Genomic DNA, 19,357 nt, shown 5'->3' with positions numbered 1-19,357 from the left:
TGATGACAGACATAGTGAAAGAGGTTCTCTCTAGTGAAGCCCCATATCACTTGAAACTCATCATTGCTAAAGTTAACACCTTAAACACCACCTGGAAACTAAGAAAGAAGTGTTACTTAGAGGCCTAGCACCACATTTTACCATATTTACTCAAATACAAGACAAGGTTTCCCTCCCCCTGCAATCAGCATGGGGAAAAAAAGCTCCTTGTATTACATTCACATACTAGAAAACCTTGTCAAATACACTGTGTATCATTAAACAGAGGCCAAACAAAAGCAGCATGTGCTCAGCAATGGAAACTAACTATAAACTACATTAAATGCAGTTAACACCAACCATGACTATAAAACATGCATGACTATAAAACACATGGCCCATACTTTTTGTCCTGGGGTTTCAAATACTCCTAAATCTATGGCAGGCATCCTATATGCAAGCCCCAAGCCTGGAGGTTTTGAGATTCAAATGTCCCCAAGTGTGCTCACCTTTATTTTATGGAGATGGGGGATTTCCCCCTAGTTTGCTCCTTTGGCCTTTTGGCTAAAGTGTGTAGCCAAGATTCTCCCATTGGGAGGCTATAAGGGCTATGGGTGCCTGCCCACAGTGGAATGGACAAGTCTCCACCCTCAACTACACAAAGCCATTCAAGGTCAGGGAGAAGAGGGATCTCCCTTGCCAGGTACAGCAAACCACCAAACCACCAATACTACCCTCCACCATAGTGGTAATTGTGGCATCTCCCCTGCCAGGGCAACCATACTAGTGTTAACCTACAAGGCTAGGTTAATGCAGTCCATCTGAATGGGTAGTCCCAATGAGCACAGTTCCCCCCAGTGCCAGCAATTTTTCCAGTGCCCAATGAACTAAACAGTAATTCATGAGCACAAGGTGTGCAGATGCCCAATTCTCAACTCCCAAAACAAGAGCTCTACTCTCAGCTTAGTAATGGCTTGAGAACTTACAGTGGCCAGAGATAACACTACAAGGACACGCTGAAGGCATGCCTCAAGAAAATGGATGCTAACATCAAGAGCTGGGAGGAGCTGGCTGCTGACCAACTCCAATGGCACCACAGCCTCAACCAAGCAGCAGCCTGTTTTAAGGTAAAGCGTCTTGCTCTCAAATAAGAGAAGAGAGGAAAGAGAAAAGAAAATGATACAAATCCCAGCTTGAAATCTACTCTCTCCTATGCAAAGACCTGAACCTTCTGTGGATGGATATGCGGCTCAAGGATTGGACTCTTAAGTCATCATAAGACCCATCAATGAGCCATAGCAGAGATCACCCTCAAATTGAGGGATTGCCAATGACAGCAATGTTGGGCTCTTCTTTCCTCAAGCTTTCATCCCACACTTAAGCTGTTTCCAAGCACTTCAAGCCTCATCAGTCTTCTCCCAATCATTTGGCTTGATGTTCATTGCCTTCATCTCTCTTGCAAACATCTTTGAACTAGAGATAAGGACACCCATACGGTCTTTTTCCTGTAAAGTTTTTTCATACAAGAGATCTTTGGATATACTGCCAGTCTCAGCTTGTGACCATGCGATAGTTGATGCTGACTGAGAAGAGAATGGATGCTTAGAATGTTGACAGGGCCACTGCAGGTGTCTGGCTGCCTTTCTGGTTTCAAAAACGAACATCAGTTCACTTTATTATCGGTTCAATCCATGCAGTTCAGAGAAACTTACAAAGATTGAACTGATTCAGCATGGGGCTTCTTGACTGGCTGTATTTAGCCCTTGAGATTTGTTGGACAACACTCCTTGCTTCCCTCAGTTCCTTCAAAATTCCAAAGAATCTCTCTTGCGATTGAATGTACCAGTTTGTTTGGCCTAGATAAATGGAATAAATGCATGGGGGTGCACTTTGAACCAATCTCAGTTTCTTCTGATCTGAATACAGTCAGCAGTGACACAGATCATTTTTTTTAGGCTTCCCCCACTTCTGTTCTGCAGTCTCGCAAAAGACAGATCTGAAGCAGGCTTCAAGTTATGTTTCTGCTAAAAGAACACTATTGCTCATAATAAAGAGAAGGCAGTGCTACAATGACATTTCAAAACAGACTTGACATCACTAACTAGAATCTGCCTAATACCCAGTTTTATATAGCACTTTAGCTGACACTAAAATTGAGCCTTTATGGTATGGAAGTTTATGGCTTCAAATGACAGATTTATAACCGTTTCCAGAATTGTAATATGTGCCAGGTGGCTTAGGAACAAAACAAGACAGAATCAAATGGTACAAGCAGAAAGCAACTTTGTCTGAAGTTTGGATTTTTGTGTCTCAGTTTTCAGATCCATCCAGCCTCAAACTACCTGGCTTCACTGGGCTCTGGAATATCTGGAGGGAAATCCATCATGTGATGTTCAGGCGTTTCCAGCCTGTATAGTTTTTATGGGCAAGTTTTCTATGGCATTTTGCCTAGAAATCTAAGGTGCTAGATGTTATATATCAAATTAAAAAACCATTGAAGGCAAAACTTAATTAAACATGAGGTACAGGAAATCACAAACATGACCTAAAAATACTTCTGAGAAAGCTGAGTATTTGATCTGCCTTTCCAATCTGGGCTGAAGAAACTGGTGGCTGGGAGGGGGTAAATACCGGTAAGACCAAAAAAGGGGCAAGATTTGTTGTGGAGAAGTCCTATCACATTACTTTTGCAAGCTTGAATTAGTAATTCTAGATTACTTTCTCTCTCTCTGTTTTTTGACATGGGGAAGAGAACAGTTCTATGCGTATGTGTTCAGTCTAACTATGGTTTGGGGGTTTTTTTTGATGTACCATTAGATACAGCTATTGAGAATAAAATGAAACCATACTATCTATCTGCAATTGGGAATCTGTAAATTAGCAGCAATAATCTCTATGCATCTACACTCTAACACATGTATGCAGGAAGCTTCCATATATAATCAATACAGCACGGAAGGTCTCCATATAATTTTGTGCAATTAAATAACATGTCACACAAACAAATAAAAACCAAAAAGCCTAAGATTCTAATACTAATGTATTAGTACATTAGTACACTGACACATCAAAAATTACTATTAGCTATATGAAATATATAATTTTTGCAATGCAGGTGAACTACCTAGATACTTATAATGCAGCCACTTCAATAGTTCTAAGCATGCTATGCAAATTAACAAAAGGTTTACTTGTGTTCACTGAAGGGCTAGAACTTCATATCTTCCCCAGTACCCTCCCAGCTTTCTCTCATTCCTTTTGCATCTTGCATGTGTTTGGAGAGCCCAGACTCTCTCCAGAAACAGAAACACACACATTCAAACACTGATCTATGAAAAAGGTGACTGCATCAAATGCACAAGAAACAGCACATAACACTTAAGCAATGGGCTTGCATTTTATTTATTTATATATATAAAACAGCAGTATAGATCTGGACCGCGCTGAGTAGGCTTGGCAGAATTTGATTTTTATATTTTTTTATTTCAACAGCAAAAAAATCAATGTTTATTTTTAAGCATTTTTTCAATTTTTATTGACTAAAATTCAGGATTGCATGAAATTAGGGGTGTTTCTTGATTGTTATCAATTTAGAACACAGAGTGGCCACTGAAGGAGCTGGGAGTGGTGCCAGTAAGGCTGTGCCAGGACATGGGGTTGGGGGGGCAGGAGCCCAGTGCTGCTAGCTGCTTGCTCTGCCCAAGTCCCAGCAGGAGCAGGGGCCCAACTCACACGGAGTCCAACCTGGCCTGGTTCCTATGTGATTGCGGCAGGAGCCAAATTCCCATGGATGCTGGGACAGGTTCTGCAGGAATCTGGACCTTGCCCCAGCTAGAACCTGGGCAGAGAGAGCAGCCAGCAGCACTAGGCTCTCCAGTGCTACCAACCCTGCCTTTCCAACTCCTACTCCTAGCACAGCCTTACTGGCAAATCCACAGCTCCTGCAGTGCCATTGTGCATGCACACAGAAACACCTGCCCTGGATTTCCTTACCTCTGTCCCAGCTTTTTTTTTTTAAACATCTCTTTTATGTAAATTTTGATGATTACTGACATAAATAGCTTTCCATTGGTCTGCGAGCATCAGGTGAAATTGATGCATATTGATACAAATTGAATTCTGCCAAGCCTGGTTATGAGGCATCAAGTGAAATGCAGAATGTCTTTATCACATGAAATGTGTTCACAGCAATGTGCACTTGTACACCCTGCTTGAGGGTCTATTATGCCTATTGTATTTTTAGGCTATTTAGTACAACTCAAATGCTTAAGGTAAGGAGAAGACTCCCCAAAATATCAAAATGTACTTGATCAACTTGTTCCTCAAGTCACAGGAGCACATGGTATCCACACACACCACTCCTCAGACTCTACATAAAGAAAAAGGTCTTTTACAGTAAATGAACAGAATAGACAAACTTCTTGTACAGAAAGAAAAAAAAAAAAAAAAAGGTTTTTTTCCATAAATAAAAAAAAAAAAAAGGTTTTTTTCCATAAATAAAAAAAAAAAAAAGGTTTTTTACAGTAAATGAAAAAAAAAGAAAAACTTTTTTTACAAAAAAAAAAAAAAAAAAAAAAAGGACAGAAAAATTTAATAGCACTTAAATACTGGCAGCTATTTAAAGGTAATGCTGCTGCCTCCCGGGAGTAAAAGCTATTACTGATGCAGGACATGACTTATATTAAACAATTCATCCACCTGCAGGAATTCCTTGAAGGCTGCTGCTGCCTGCTACATAAAATGAGCTTGGTTTCAGTTAAATTGTTTTAACATATAAGTAATGTATTCATTTTATCTGTAGTATATTAGCCCTGATATATCTCAGGAGTTGATACCTAGGGAGGCACTTTGGATATTGTGCAAAGGCATTTTTATTTTTCAGTGTACACCTTGTCTCACAGTGTGCTATTAAATGCTAGAACGTGATTCTGGTATACAAGAATCTGACTGGTCCACTCAGTTTTACACCACAAATCTGGTGTAAAAATATGTATTAATTATCTTTATTACATAACTTTTTCCTTGCTGTGCTCTGTATTTTTCTTGATTTTAGGTTTGTTTTTTTTGGTGATGGTATCACATCAATAGGTTGCAAATTAAATCATCATGGTTTGTTACCACAAAAATATAGAAAATCTGCAACAGAAATGTGTAACAGAAATCTGGAAATGAAGCCAAGTTAATTAATTTCTCAGGTAGGGTTTACACATTGCAGAAGGGGACAGTGCCTGAGATCTGGTCTGAGGTGAACCAACTGAGCTAAGTTTTTGCAACATTGCACGTGGATCCCCTATGCTAATTTAAACCCAACTTTTACTGGTTTAACCTCCATGTCATAAATTATTAGTACACCAGATTTGTACCAGTCATGCAAAGGATAAGATTTGGCTCCTGTTACTGAAATTGGATATACAATACTAAGGCCAAAACTTGTGGGCTGCCACACTTGGTTGCTCCTTTAACTTTCCATCCACTAACACCAATCTTGATCTAGGCATGCAACTGAACCCATAACACAACTTTTTTAAGCAACTAGCACAAAGTTATCAGCCAAGCAAGGCAGAAACCAGCAAAGGGGACCTTGCAACAAGCAGCAAGGAGTGGATACATCCTCTTTCACTTCAAAGGTTTCTTTTTTTTTCCACATAGGCACCTATAATCTCATAGGCTAGTTGATATGGAGAGAGTTTTGGATGAAAGATGCTTGCATAAGACTAGAAGGACACTGATGACATATTTGTCTCTCAAATACATTGCTTTTCATGGTAGTATCTTATTTGGGAACTCTGAATCTCAGATTTATTGTACTCTTGTCAAAAAAGAAAGAAACAGCCATTACTTGAAAAATATACAATGACATTCTAAAGAGAGAGAAAAAATGACTAGAGTGCCTTCAAACAGATATACTTCTACCATCAAGCTGTCATTACATTCTGATACAACAGCGTGTATTTCTGATAAGCAGGGATTCTGGTTTTCCCTGATAAAAAAAATACAAATTCTCTGATAAACCCCCCAAAATTCATGATTAAAATGAAAGGCCACTAATTTTATACATCTATATCAGCTGAACACAATGTTTTCTTGATATATTTACAATTCTAAAGTAATTTGGAAGCCTACCAGTACTTCAATCACTAAAATAAAATACAATAAAATGAAATAAATTCTAAATACCTATAAAGTTTGATATTTGATTTTGGGGTTTTTATCATGGAAAATCAGAGCTTTCCCTGCCCCCTTAGCTTACAGAATGCAGGTCCAGGCCCCTCACTCCTCACCCACAGCCCCCTGGCCCTGCTGGTGCCCCTCATTCCCCCCCTCCACACAGCTGCCCCAGCCTAGCTCCCTGCCAGGGCCTTGAAGCCATGCATTCCAGCTCCAGGCCCCATGCACTGCCTGGCTGGGCAGCAGCCCCAGCCCAACTCCCTCCTTATGGGGGTCTTAATTTTCCTCCCACTTCCCCCAAACTTACCTGTGGGAGCTGCTCTCCAGGTTGCCCGGTGGCCATGTGCATATACATGCACATGGCGCTCCTTACCTGACCACCCTCCTCCTGCTCCCTGCAGCCCCTTGCAGGCTGTAACTCTGCCAGCCTGCAGACAGCTCTCTGCAAAACGGCAAAATCCGTGGGTTTCTCCATTAAAATAAGGAATCCGTGTTTTCCTTGAGTAAAGGGGGAAATCCGTGTTTTTCTCTGGATCCCTGTTGATAAGGCTAGAATTAGTTCCCTTCATGGGATTTCTGGTGTTGAATTTGTCTTACCTCCCATCCTTCCATTTCCAGTCCTCTCCTTCCATAGATGTCATAGATCGCTCTGGTCTGTGGATCGCTAAGCACTGCAAATTAAATCAAACCGGCTTAGAGAACAGAAGTATTCATCTTTAATTATGATCTATTTATTGGTAATTATTTGAAATATAGCAGGTACTGGACAGCAGCTGTAAACGGATCGGTTTCTTTCCCCAATGCAGAAATGCTTTCCTAGATCTACACTTAGTCACATTTACAGCTGCTATAGAACATAAAGGTCAACAACAACTCCTACTAGATTTCATCTTACCTGCCTTTACATAAAATATAAAAGGAAGAGACATGTAGACTATTTGAATATGCAATACATTTTTTTCCAACATTCCTCCATGAATGCAGAAGTCTGCTGTGCTCTGGTCAGGTGACCACAGCAGACTAGTGTATAGTCAGGTACTGGATCCAATGCCAAGAGTCCTATAATTTTCTCTGTTTTTTTTTCTAACAGCATGCTATAATCTACTTTGGTGAGTCTATAAGGTGCAAACCTACCTTGCTTTTTACTTTTCCAAAAGGTTCAAAGTACTTTCAAGAACATTTAAAAAATATTCAAACCCCAAAGGGGGATAAATGGATGAGATTACAGCAACAATTCTGGCAGAGGACAAATCCCTTCAGAAAAGAAACCTGTGAGCATGTGAACTGTGCTTCTCAGATGAAGCAGCAGCAAGTGAAATTAACCACTAACAAGAAAGCACAGTTCTGACCTCAGGTATGTGGATGAAGTAGAACCATGAGCAGACTCTACAACAGTGTACTCTGTTGACATATTTAGTTGGAAAATGCAGAATTTACTTAAATGCATCACAGATAGCCTGTGCCTATTGCTTACATGGTAACAAGCTTCAGTTATCTACATATCCACTAAATGTACAAACTGCTTATATTCAAATCACCTTTCAGCCTCTCTGTCCACTAGGTAACTTAACTGTACTTCAGCTAACTGCACAATAACTCAGTTGGTCTACTTGAAACTAACTGCTTGATTTACAGCATGGGTGACTGGTGCCTCCTGAGTGTGTATGTGGGGGGGGTGGCCAGCAGCGCATCACCAGCTGGGGGGAAGGGGTCCCCCAGCGGCCCATCACCAAACCAGTGGCGAAACCAGGAGTGCACTTCCGGTGGCAGTTCCGGTTTCATGCCTTCCAGGGGGTGTGTGGCCGATCTCAGGGGGTGCATATGCACCTCCTACACATCACCATTAATTTAGAATAAATGAGCAGCAGCTGTGGAAGGGCTGATACAAGCAGCCTTAAAAGCCATGGGAGCTAGTCAGTTTCATAGCTACCATCTCCCGCATTTTCAAGTGCTAATAGCAGCTCCAAAAAATAACTATTAGCAGCCTTCAGAATGAATGGAGTTAGTTTTGGGCGGCTAATATCACAGCATTGACAATGCTGCTTACAACACTCCTTAAGTAGCAGGACTGTCAGTGCTGACTAGCTCTCTAGCAGCAGAGTCCAAACTATTAGAAGTATGGAAAACAAGGAGAAGCTTGGGGGTTGCTAGTACCTCATCACAAAAATCAGTATTGTTAATGAGCACTGCTGACATTATGTTTGATAAGTACACAGCCTTTATCAAGTCCTGAGAGTAGGCATTCAAAATGGAATGCACTGTACAGGGTGCACACACAAGTTGCAGGGTGACAGAATTACAGGTTTCCCTTGATTTATGCGGGTTCTTTAAATGCAAATTTGCTCTTATGCAATGAGCATATTTAGACCTATAATTCGTTATATGCAAGGTCAATTCACTGTTATATGATCAGCATAGATACCCCTCCCTCCCCAGCCCAAGCAGGTAAGTCTGTGGGGGGAGGGGAAAGGGCCGTGGCCCCACTCACCCCAGCCCTAGCTGCAGCAGCCCCATGAGTGGCTGTTGTCAGCTGCCTGCAGCCGCTGGGCTGCACTGACTGCTCCGCCTGTCCCGTCACCTCTGCTCCTGGGCTACACCGTGCCCTGGTGCAGGCAGCTGGTGTTAGCTGCTCCCGGAGCTGATCCAGGATGGGCTGGGGTAAGTAAGGACAACCAGAGCCCCAGGCAGCATGGGGTGCAGCACTCACACCAGCCCTGGCTGCAGCGACCCCAGGAGCAGCCAACACCAGTTGCCTGCACCAGGGCACGGCACAGCCCAGGAGCAGGGGAGAGTGGGGACAGGCAGTGCATGGTGCAGCTCCCTCCCTCACCACCATGGGAACCTATCCCTAATTGTTACATTGTAAGGTGGGTTCGCTTTATGCGAATTCGATTTATGCGCCGTTCTCTAGGAATGCATGTACTGCAAAAATTGAGAGAAACCCGTATAGAAAATGAGGGTTGGAAGGGACATCAGGAGGTCATATCTAGTCCAGCCCCCTGCTCAAAGCAGGACCCCAACCAGATTCATAGATGTTAGGGTCGGAAAGGACCTCAACAGATCATCAAGTCTGACCCCCTGCCTAGGCAGGAAAGAGTGCTGGGGTCAGATGACCCCAGCCAGATGCCTATTCAGCCTTCTCTTAAAGAGCCCCAAGGTAGGGGAGAGCACCACCTCCCTTGGAAGCCCTTTCCAAGTTTTGGCTCACATGCCTGAGCTTGCACGGTTATTCGCCAGCCAAGGCTGCGTCTACCTGGGTCTTAAAAATCTAAGGATAGAGATTCTATCGCCTCTCCGGGTAGCCTGTTCCAGTGCTTTACTACTCTCCAAGCAAGAAAGATTTTCCTAATATCTAACCTAGAAACAATATATAACTATCTCTTCAACAATGGGCCTAGAAGTACTATTCTGATGCAATCACACTGGCTGCTTGCAGATGCTTAAAACCGCCCCCAAAACCAAAAAAACCCCACACTTTACCAGAAGCAGCAGTGCGTTACTTAGACCTGGCTCCAAAGTGTCTGTATAGATCAGGTGCTTCAGCAGGGCTTTTTGGCGCTTTTTTCTAATAGCTGATTCAATCAGCTATTAGATACAGGTGCCCAAAAGCCTCGCTAAAGCAGCAGATCTATACAGAAGTTGGGTGAGCTGGGTCCAATTAACATGCTGCCTCTTCTAGGTATGCATGCTGAATTTAAAGCACTGCTTTAGGGGAGGAGGGGGGTTTAACATCTGCAAGCAGCCACTAACATTAATGAAAACAACTCTGCTATAGTTAACAGTGACAGCAGAACTTAAAGAACTCCCTGCAGCATGCAGGGAAAAGTGGAGAAATCTTATGTTACCAAGATCTCATTATTTTGAAAACATACAATGTCTCCATCTACTTGCACACTTCTGAATATTAGGGATTCTTTTATAATACAAATGTATAATTATAGACACTAAAGAAAACTGTCAACAGTGTCAAGCATAAAGGCCTTTTTTTGGGGGGGGGGGAGGGAGAAAACAGACATTCTTTTACTCTTTTCTTCAAGTTTTCTGCCTGTGAATCTACTTGAACTCATCATTATTAAAGCACATAGAAATAATTCAGTGACGGAGTTCCTGATGGCCTTACAAGCTACTCTGGGATGGATACAATTCCTGTTTAGAAGCCAAACTTCATATTTGGCTTCCAGACCCATGTAGTTCTATCTGCTCCTCTACCCATGATAGTCAAGTGAATCTGTGCCAAGCAGAAATCTTATTGGACAAGAAACACTTTGACAAATGTCATATGACCAGATCACTACTTTATCACTTAAATGAAAATGCTTTATATGTATATACATACACACATATATAAAACTAGGCAACTGCCTGTCAAGAATGATGGGGGGGGCGGGGACAGAGGCCTGAGTCCCTTCCCCCCCTCACCTCGGACTGGGCCCGTTCCTCCTCTTCCCCACACCGCTTTGGGCCATAACCTACCCCCTTCCTACTTCCCTCCCTCCCCTGTTTTCTGCCACCTCCCCTCCCTGCCAGCTGTTGTTGGGGGGCACTAGCCCCTGGCTCCAAGGAGTAGACCCACGGGGGTGATGCCAGCACTGCTGGCCTCGCCACCCCACTCCATCACCTCCGTTATGGCACCACTCCAGTCTTCATTGTCCCCCTCTGCCTCCCCTCCAGCCCCAGTCCCCACTGTCATGGCAGTACTCCACTGTCTGTCCATGTCTGCGTAGGGCACTCTGATTGGCTGCCAAGACAGCCAATCAGAGTGCGAGTAAAGCATGACAACAGACAGGCAGACTTAGGCTTTTATAATATGAGAACTCCAAACTCCTACAAAAATCCCCCCACAAAAGATAAAAGAAAAACACAGCTGGGAATTACAGGTCAACCCATTTTGGCACTATGAATTAATAAAGTCTGTAAAATCTTCAGATAAAATAATTCAATGTGCTTGCCATAAAGTAACCCTTCCTTCAGGCTCCTGTACTTTTCTCCAAACTTTCCTAAGTCTTATCTTTTCCTAATACTTTAGGTTTGACTGCTACAGATGTGCTACAGAAAGGGGTGGAAGTAGGGCTAAGTTAAAAAAATGAGACTTTTAAAGAAGAATTAGCTTCAAATCTTAACTATGGAGAAATCAGTGAGCCCTTTTAAGTAGTATTTTTCATAATTGCCTCCAAAAGACTAATTTACTTGCCTGGTCTCAGGGTGTTGGTTTATGTATCTTCCACAAATGTTCAAATGTAAAGCACCATGCACACATTTGGTGCTGAACAAGGAAACATAACCAAAAAACCCTGGAAATTCAGAGAGAGAGCTGACCCTGCCATTAGACCTGTTTACTACAGAATGTCAACTCACTCTCTGAATTTCCAAAATAAGCCTTAAAACATAACTCTTTTTGAAGGCATCTGAGTTTCCACTCTCTATCATCATCAGACAGCCTTCAGTGCTTCTTTTTTTAGTGAAAATCTCCATACACTGTACCATACATTGTAAGGCCTAATTAAGAACAACATAAATGATTCTACCCACGTTCAAGCCTAATGGTGGAGAGAAATGCTGACCATTCAGAAAACAGAGGAGCCAAATTTCTTTAGCTAATCTCTGGGATTTAACAAGGAATCATTTATTCACCACTTTGCTTTTGCTTCCCTTTAGGCTAAACCACCAGGCATCAAGTTTGCTGCTGCAGCAGTTTTACTAGAGAATATTCCCATTGGCTTCTAATTCTCTTCCATTTCAGTTATTCCCCCCAAATCTCCAAAACACTGCAGGCAAACTCTATCAATAAAACAGGCAACTACAAAACTAATTCAGTCAAACCTAGATAATAAAATATAATTAGAAGGGAATAGTTTCAATCAAATCCTTTGTAGAAATGGTTCAGTCCATCTGCCTCTGACTGTAGAATTAAATTTTAAAGAATATATTGTTTCACCTATGCAAATATATCATCCACCACATTGTGGTTGTACCACTGGCCATTAAAATTATTTTTTTGGCAAAACTGTACAGTGAGATACAAGATAAGCTTTCTTTGTTTTGTAATTTTTTTTTTCCAAGTGCAAAACATCTTTACCTATACTCACCTGACTAATTATACAATGATTTTCATGACTCACTAAAGAGCATCTACAAAAATAATAGTAAGTTCTCTAACTGCTAGTTAAACCCTGCAACCTAATTCTAAACATAATCTACATAGAAAGCAAAGCCAGGTCTATAATGGTCATAGCTACTTTCAGCAGAAACTTCCATGCTGACAGAGTTGGATTTTATATCATTGACTACTCATCAACATCAGACGTCAGAGAAGGAAGGAAATAAAAGTTACGTTGAAAGTGCAGACCAATGGAAAAAACCCTAATCATAACCCTGTTCACTCTCCCTTTCAGCATCCACTCTCTGCCATTAAGAAACACAAGATACTGGGCAAGATGGACCTATGGTCTGAGCCAGTAAATGGCAGTTCTTTCGTTCGTAACTGAATGACGTGATTTGGTTCTGTTGCCAGGTCTGCCACTATTTCTGTGAAAATGAACAAAACACCAAATGCATTTTTATGCCTCAGCTATAACACCTGTAACAAGCCAACCATTTTTACTTAGTTGGGCGCTAAATTCATAAATGATTTTAATATGCTTTGAGATCCTTGGGTGGAAGAGGTTAAAGTCACTAGTGCCTTCTACAATCTGGCCTTAGAATGTATGGGAATTCTTGCTTAAAAGAAAGGAGCACTGAAAACCCTGAGTGGATGATGACAAATGGAAACTCAGGACCCTGCTGTAGAAAGAAAAAAAATTAATATGGCTTTTCAAAACTTTCCTTTGGTCTTTCCTCAGGGTTGACCTCTTTGAAAAAAGTCTAAACAAAACCAGACACTGAAAAATTTACTGAATGCATTATTAAAAACCATAAAAGATCTTGTGAGTTTCAACAGCTCTCTTATTAACAAAATGGCTTGGCACTAAAAGAGGAAAATTGTCCTGGGAACAACACTGTTCTGATAAAAAGTGTTTTTGTTGGAGAGAAAACTGGTTTTGTTTATCCAAGCTAGGGCCTGATGAAAGTTACACATGCACATACTGAGTTTTCTGGATGCTCAGTGAAAAATTCAGTGAGGGTGCACAGAGAATCAGGGAAAGATTCTTTATTGTGGTCACTGATCATACTGCAAATTTAAACCTATACAAGGTCTTCTGCTTCACAGAATAGGGCTTATGCATCTTATATATGCCTACATATTGCTGTTCTTACTATTATGTGATACTTAATTTTTAGTGCAATGTACTAAAGCCACTAAAAGCATTCTTTCCATACAAGTAACTTTCACTGATTGCCTGGTCTACAAAGAGTACTGCATAAAAACACAAGGTGGTAAAAGCATTCATTACATTGTGTGAATGAAATAGATCCTGTTTAGCCATGCTCTGTAACCTACACAATTTATTTTCAAAAAGATGTTTTTACTTGTAAGAGATTAAAAAACATAAATACTTAGCCACATCCCACTCTGGTTCAGAATAGGACTTTCGCTCTCCAAAGCCATCTTTCACTTATTCACAGGGCATTTTTAGATTTTTAAAAAAAGGAAAGATTTTGCATAGCATCAGCAAGTGAAAAGTACAAAATTAACCATGATACTTAAAAATACCGAGGAATCTCGCTCTCTCTCTCTACACTCCTCCACTCGAAAATTCAAGAGTCAAACAGTCCGATATCTGCTCTGAAAATGTTTTTTGCAAACCTAAGACTTTCACTGACCTTCATAAGCCTGGTGAACAAGGTTAAACAGTTGCTCAGCTTGTGTTTTAAGCTCTGGGTCTCTGTGTTTGTCTGGATGATACAACATACACAGCCGTCGGTAAGCAGCTTTCAGTTCTTCCTGAGAGGCCTGTGAAAAGAAACAAGATTCAATTAAAGCACAATCCATACCAGTAAAACATCATCTTCAAAATCAGCCCTGAAAGAACATATCAGATATACTCCAGAACATTTACTTACATTAGCTACAGAGTATAATGAAATTATACTTTATTTCAAATTTCTATATGGGTTAATCAAATAATTGGTTAGATGCATCAGCATTAGCAGCATTTTTGAGAGGTATTCTTTTCCCAACTACCTACTGAGCACTTAAATGATAACTGCAGCTCAACTGTGCGCACCTGGATGGAAAGCAGAACTCAAATTACAAAACACCTTGACTTTGCTTGCATAAGTTATTTTTTAAGACTAAACCAGTGGGTCACACTTGAGCACTGTGACATGAGGGAAAACCTAAATCAACTACAAAAACGGTCTATTTAATTCCAGGAATTCACACCAGAACCCTCCTGAGGCTGAATCCCAAAACATGAACCATACTTCAACCATGTCAAAAAGCATTCAATAACAAAGGCTGGAGACTTAAGCACACAATTACACAAACACAAGTCCCTCTACCGCTATACACTGTGGCAACAGCTTTCCAACAAAACAAAGAAATTATGCTCTACTGCAAAGGCGGCAGGCACGCAGTCTCTTCTAACAGACACATTCATACCCATCAGTAGGGAGTGATCTGACAGACAAATAAAGGAAGACTACTTCACTAAATCCATGAAGAAAAATTGCTCCTTCACCATATCCACACTGAACTGTTTAGATATGGCTTGGCTCCCTCCCAGGGACATTTTGCGAGGACAGATTTTGGATGGTTCTTTAGGAATCAATGAAGTAACAAAACAGTCTTCTGTTCCCCATCCCCCAAAACACTTCCTTACAGCAATCTTACCTCAGTGAACCCTTCCCAGTCTCTGTAGCTATCCAGTTTCTCCTTTCCCACAATCATCCCTACACTTCAACATCCTGGACCTTGAAAGTCAGGCATCTTTGACATTCACTTGTGTGCACTGTCAGTAAATTAACAAGCAGCTCTATACAAAACTGAACTAGCATACAAAAAAACCCATGAAATTTCAGACAGCTATACACTGGCCAGTTCCAAAATCATAAATGTAGCAGTGAATACCTGGATGCCAGGAAGGAATCATAGTGAAATGACTGCAATAGCATCAAGGGCATTGCCTGCACTCCCTTCTGACTCTCTCTATTTCTGCTATAACAAGGGATTAAAGTGGACAGACACTGAAGGGGCACTAAGATTAACTAGTGAATAAGGGATCACACAGAAAACAATGTTGGTAACAGACTTGAAAGGCATTTGAACATCAATTCCATTTACTCTCAATACCTCACAGTGACTGAGGTTTTCACACTATTTACCTCAAAAACAAAAGTCACAGCCTTTTCTGTCTCAAACAAATCAATTTCTGACTGCAGAAAAGGGATCAGGATAAAATGAAAAGTTAAGCTCCGTTTGACAAGTGTATTTATTTTAATACAGACATTGAGACTCAATCGATTTTTGAGGCCAGTTTAGCACTACTGATTTATTTTGCAGGTTTTTATATTTCATATTAATGATTCCAAGTCATACAGCAGAAGGACTTGATGGGCTCAAGAAAGCAAATGTAGCAACAATGCAGTCATTTTTCCTTCTGTTATCTCCCTGTACACTCTTGGTTATTAAAATTAAACTAGATGAGAAGGGAGTGGAATATCCAGCTCTACAATAACCTTCTTTAATCATATTAATGATAAATGGTTAAATGTGTTATTAAGTAGTAGAAATGAGCTGTTTCATTTTTCATAAATATCATGTTCAATAAAACGTTAGATTGGGCTTTTCATCACAAGCGAATAGCTTAGGTCATTGGTTCAATATTTCATGAATGATAACAGCTCTCAGCCCACTACAGAAATACTGACAACATTTCAAATTGTAATGAGACACATAAGTCACTAATAATGATATTTTAAAGTTATATTCTTATAACTAAAATTCTAGGCAAAATTAAAAGGTGCATCAATCCCCTTGGAGATTGAATAGCTTCATTTAATGTCTCAATGATCAAGTTACATTTTCATGGGATCTAAATCTATAATAGATTAAACGTTTATATATAGAAAATTGCTGCTGAATGGGTTTAGTCTCTTTATCAGCGCTGTGAAGTTTAGTGGCTATCTATTATTTTCAGATTAGCTGCCTCACCCTGCTCAACCCTGTTCTATTGACAGAACTGTGAGCTTGTGCCACATCAGCAAGATATGTGCGCTAAAATTTTCCAAGAGGGTTCATTTAAATATACATTCTCTCTTTCAGTAGTCATTCCCTTGGCTATGACGCAGATGCCTTTTCATCCACCTGCTGCAGTCTGGCCCATGTTTTGTTAAATTATCACATGAACTGAGAAGCTCTTGACATAGCTAAATCACCCATTAAGTCCTCAGTGGCTTCAATCACAATTTGGCTTCAAGACCCACACCAAGAACTAGTCAGAAACCTAACATCCTGTTTATTTAAACCAGGCAAAAAGGCACTGCTAATAAAAAAAGAAACTAACAGTGAGATATGCTGCACCATGGCAAAAATAAACCAGACACCCTGTTTTACACAATTCTCATTTATGTAACTGTTTCATCAGCAGACTTATACAAAGTAACTGGCCCTGCAGAGTGACAGCTTCACTGCTTTTTCCCCTGGCTTCCCCTCGCCTCTTCATGCCCAGCACATTGCTGCTCTACACACAGCCACCAAACAGCTCCAACTCAACAGACAGAGACGCATTTCCCAAAGACACCGGGGCTAGTGCATTTACATACCAAGCTCACCTCACTGTTGCTATCCATAACCCAAGAAGAAAGGGATATATTTAACACAATTAAAAGGCAGGGCATTAAAAACCAATAAAAGAACATACTGTACTAAATTTGTGTTGCATGAAAAAGTCTGTGGAACACATTGCCACAGGGAGTAATTGAGGACTAGAATTTAGAATGGCTCACAAAAGAAATATTGGCTATTTACTTGGTCATCAAGACCACTTAGAGCACTGGTGGGCAATTATTTGCGCCCACAGGCCACACAGGCAATTCTGGGAAGCTGCTGTGGGCCAGTCAGCACCTCCCGCTCCTAAACAGCCTGGAGCCTGCCATTGCCAAGAGCGCACAGCCCCACCCCTGATCCTGGCCTGCCCTGTGCCCACTGCAGGCTTGCCCCAGCCAGAAGCCACACACACAAACCTGAACTCGGCCTGCCCCGTGCCTGCTCCAGACCGCCTGCCTATGCTAAGCAATAGCAGGAGCTGTACAGAAGCTGCTGCTCCATGTGGGGCAAAAGCAACCCTCCTTCTCACCACTGCTGGGCCCTCCTTGCTGCAGCCACCTTGAGCCCATGCCTGTGAAGATTCAAGTTCAGCACTATCACTAAAATTTGGTTCTCTGCTGCACACCAGCAGAATTATAGCTACAGAGCCACAGTCATGCAGCCTGTAGGATTTCCTTCAGAAGTTCCTAAGACTTACATCAGTGAGGTAAACTGAGAACATTGTGACTATCAAGACCACATACACTGACATCACCTGCAAAGATAATTTGCTCAGAGCTCTTAAGACAAAATTTTATCTGCTGAATTCTTTTCAAATATAGTAGTAACAGTTCAATATCAACCACAACTCAAAAGTACTAATCTTTATGTTGACATGCTTAAATAGTGCAATCTTGCTCTTTAAATAATTATTGTATTTGACCTGCCAAACTACAACACAATACATTCTTCTGAATCTTATCTACTGGATACAAAAAACTCTACTAGATACAAAAAATCATGAACTATAGACTTTGGTTTTATGGCACATTATAACCTCCCTGCCATCTGATAACCCCAGATAACCTCGCTACATTTTATCATCTACATCCCGGTGGACAAAATCTGGCCAGCCAGGCCATTTTATCCAGCCGATAATTCCTAAAAAATTTGGAAAATTAATATTTATCTGCCCCCGGCTGCCTCTAAAGATGACAGGAGCCAGGGGCAGGAGGATCCAAGGGAACCCACTAGTAAGACCAAGCAGTTGCAGAAGCAAGGCCCATCTGGCCCCACCCTCCCACCCCCAGCCAGAAGCCCCATGCAGAGCAAAGCATCTGGCTTGGGACCCTGGGGCTGTTTCTGTCTCCCTGCACTGGAGGGAAATACAGATAAGGAGGGGGGAGGCAGGGGAGGACCACAGGCGATTGCCCCAGTCCTCAGGGTCAGGCCGAGCTGGCTACTGCAGTCCCAGCATGCAGCCAGGAACCATGTGGTACTAGAGTGGCCAGCATGAGGTGGAGAGGAGTGACAACAGCTGCAGGCAGGGAAGCACTTAAAGTGGCAGCAGCGCAGTGGCAGCAAGCAGGCATGCGGAGCGCAGCAACAGCTGGATGGGAGCACAGGGACCAGACCAGCAGGTGCTCTGGAGCCAGGCCAGCTCCCCCCTCTCCCTGCTGGTGCAGATTGGCCTTGCTCCATAGAGCCCCTGCTGGTCCCCGCCCTGTGCTCCTGCCACCCCGCTCTGGGCCCTGACAGTGCTGGCCCCAGCGCACCAGCTGGCCCCACACTCTGCACTCCCACCCAGCTATCGCTGCACTCTGCGTACTTGCTCACTCCCACTCCCCACCTGCTGCAACCACTTGTCTGCTGCTTCTGCCACCACTCCCCTCCACACCCCCACCATTGCTCCACATGGTTCCCAGCTCCATGCAGTGCCAGCTGGGCCGGTACAACTCCTGCTGCGTCCTGTAGTCTCTGCTGTGCAGCTGGGTCATAGTGCTGGAGCAGCAAGCTGGGGGGGAGGATGGGGAAGTGGCAGAAGGGCAGTGGTGGCAGACAGGGGTGGGGGGGAGTGGCTGTGAGTGGCAGCATGAGTACATGCCGATGCCCCAGAGGCAGAAGCAGCAGGAACGCAGAACCTGGACTTGGAGGAGCACTGGTGGGGGCTCTGCCAGCCATGGCGTAGCTGTGGGAAAACCCTCCCCCCTCCACACATCACAACGTTCCCCAGACACCCTCCCCCAACACAACCCCCCACAAACCCCATATCCACCCAGCCGTCACACACTCAACCAGTGTCAGAATGTTGGGCTTTTACGTGCCTCAATCACACCACTTCTTAACAACCAGTCCTCTGAGGTAAAGGTCTTGTTGCTTACTGTCCATCATGAACAAAGCAGACCCCTTTCTCATTCATGTGTCAGTCATACCCTGCCTCTCACCTTTACCTTAGAACAGTTGCATAACTTTCTTGCCACAAACATCACCACTATGCATGCCCAAGCTGGGAGACTAGGCCAG

General features: G+C 42.4%; 1 protein-coding gene across 1 annotated transcript in view; it reads right to left on the bottom strand.

Annotated features, from left to right (window-relative positions):
• The window catches only part of DNAJC11 (DnaJ heat shock protein family (Hsp40) member C11), a 79,704-nt gene that overhangs the window by 45,581 nt on the left and 14,766 nt on the right, over positions 1 to 19,357 (bottom strand). Inside the window, exons 2-3 of the mRNA XM_019511588.1 lie at positions 13,909 to 14,038; positions 6,745 to 6,818 (exon numbers count right to left, since the gene is read on the bottom strand). Of these exons, the coding sequence (XP_019367133.1) occupies positions 6,745 to 6,818; positions 13,909 to 14,038 (204 nt within the window). The remainder of the gene's footprint in view (positions 1 to 6,744; positions 6,819 to 13,908; positions 14,039 to 19,357) is intronic.

This window comes from Gavialis gangeticus, unplaced genomic scaffold (genome assembly GCF_001723915.1).
Source record: "Gavialis gangeticus isolate Ggan-Ray unplaced genomic scaffold, GavGan_comp1, whole genome shotgun sequence".
In the NCBI taxonomy this organism is placed as follows: Eukaryota; Metazoa; Chordata; order Crocodylia; family Gavialidae; genus Gavialis; species Gavialis gangeticus.
This window is presented reverse-complemented; position numbering and strand designations above follow the sequence as displayed.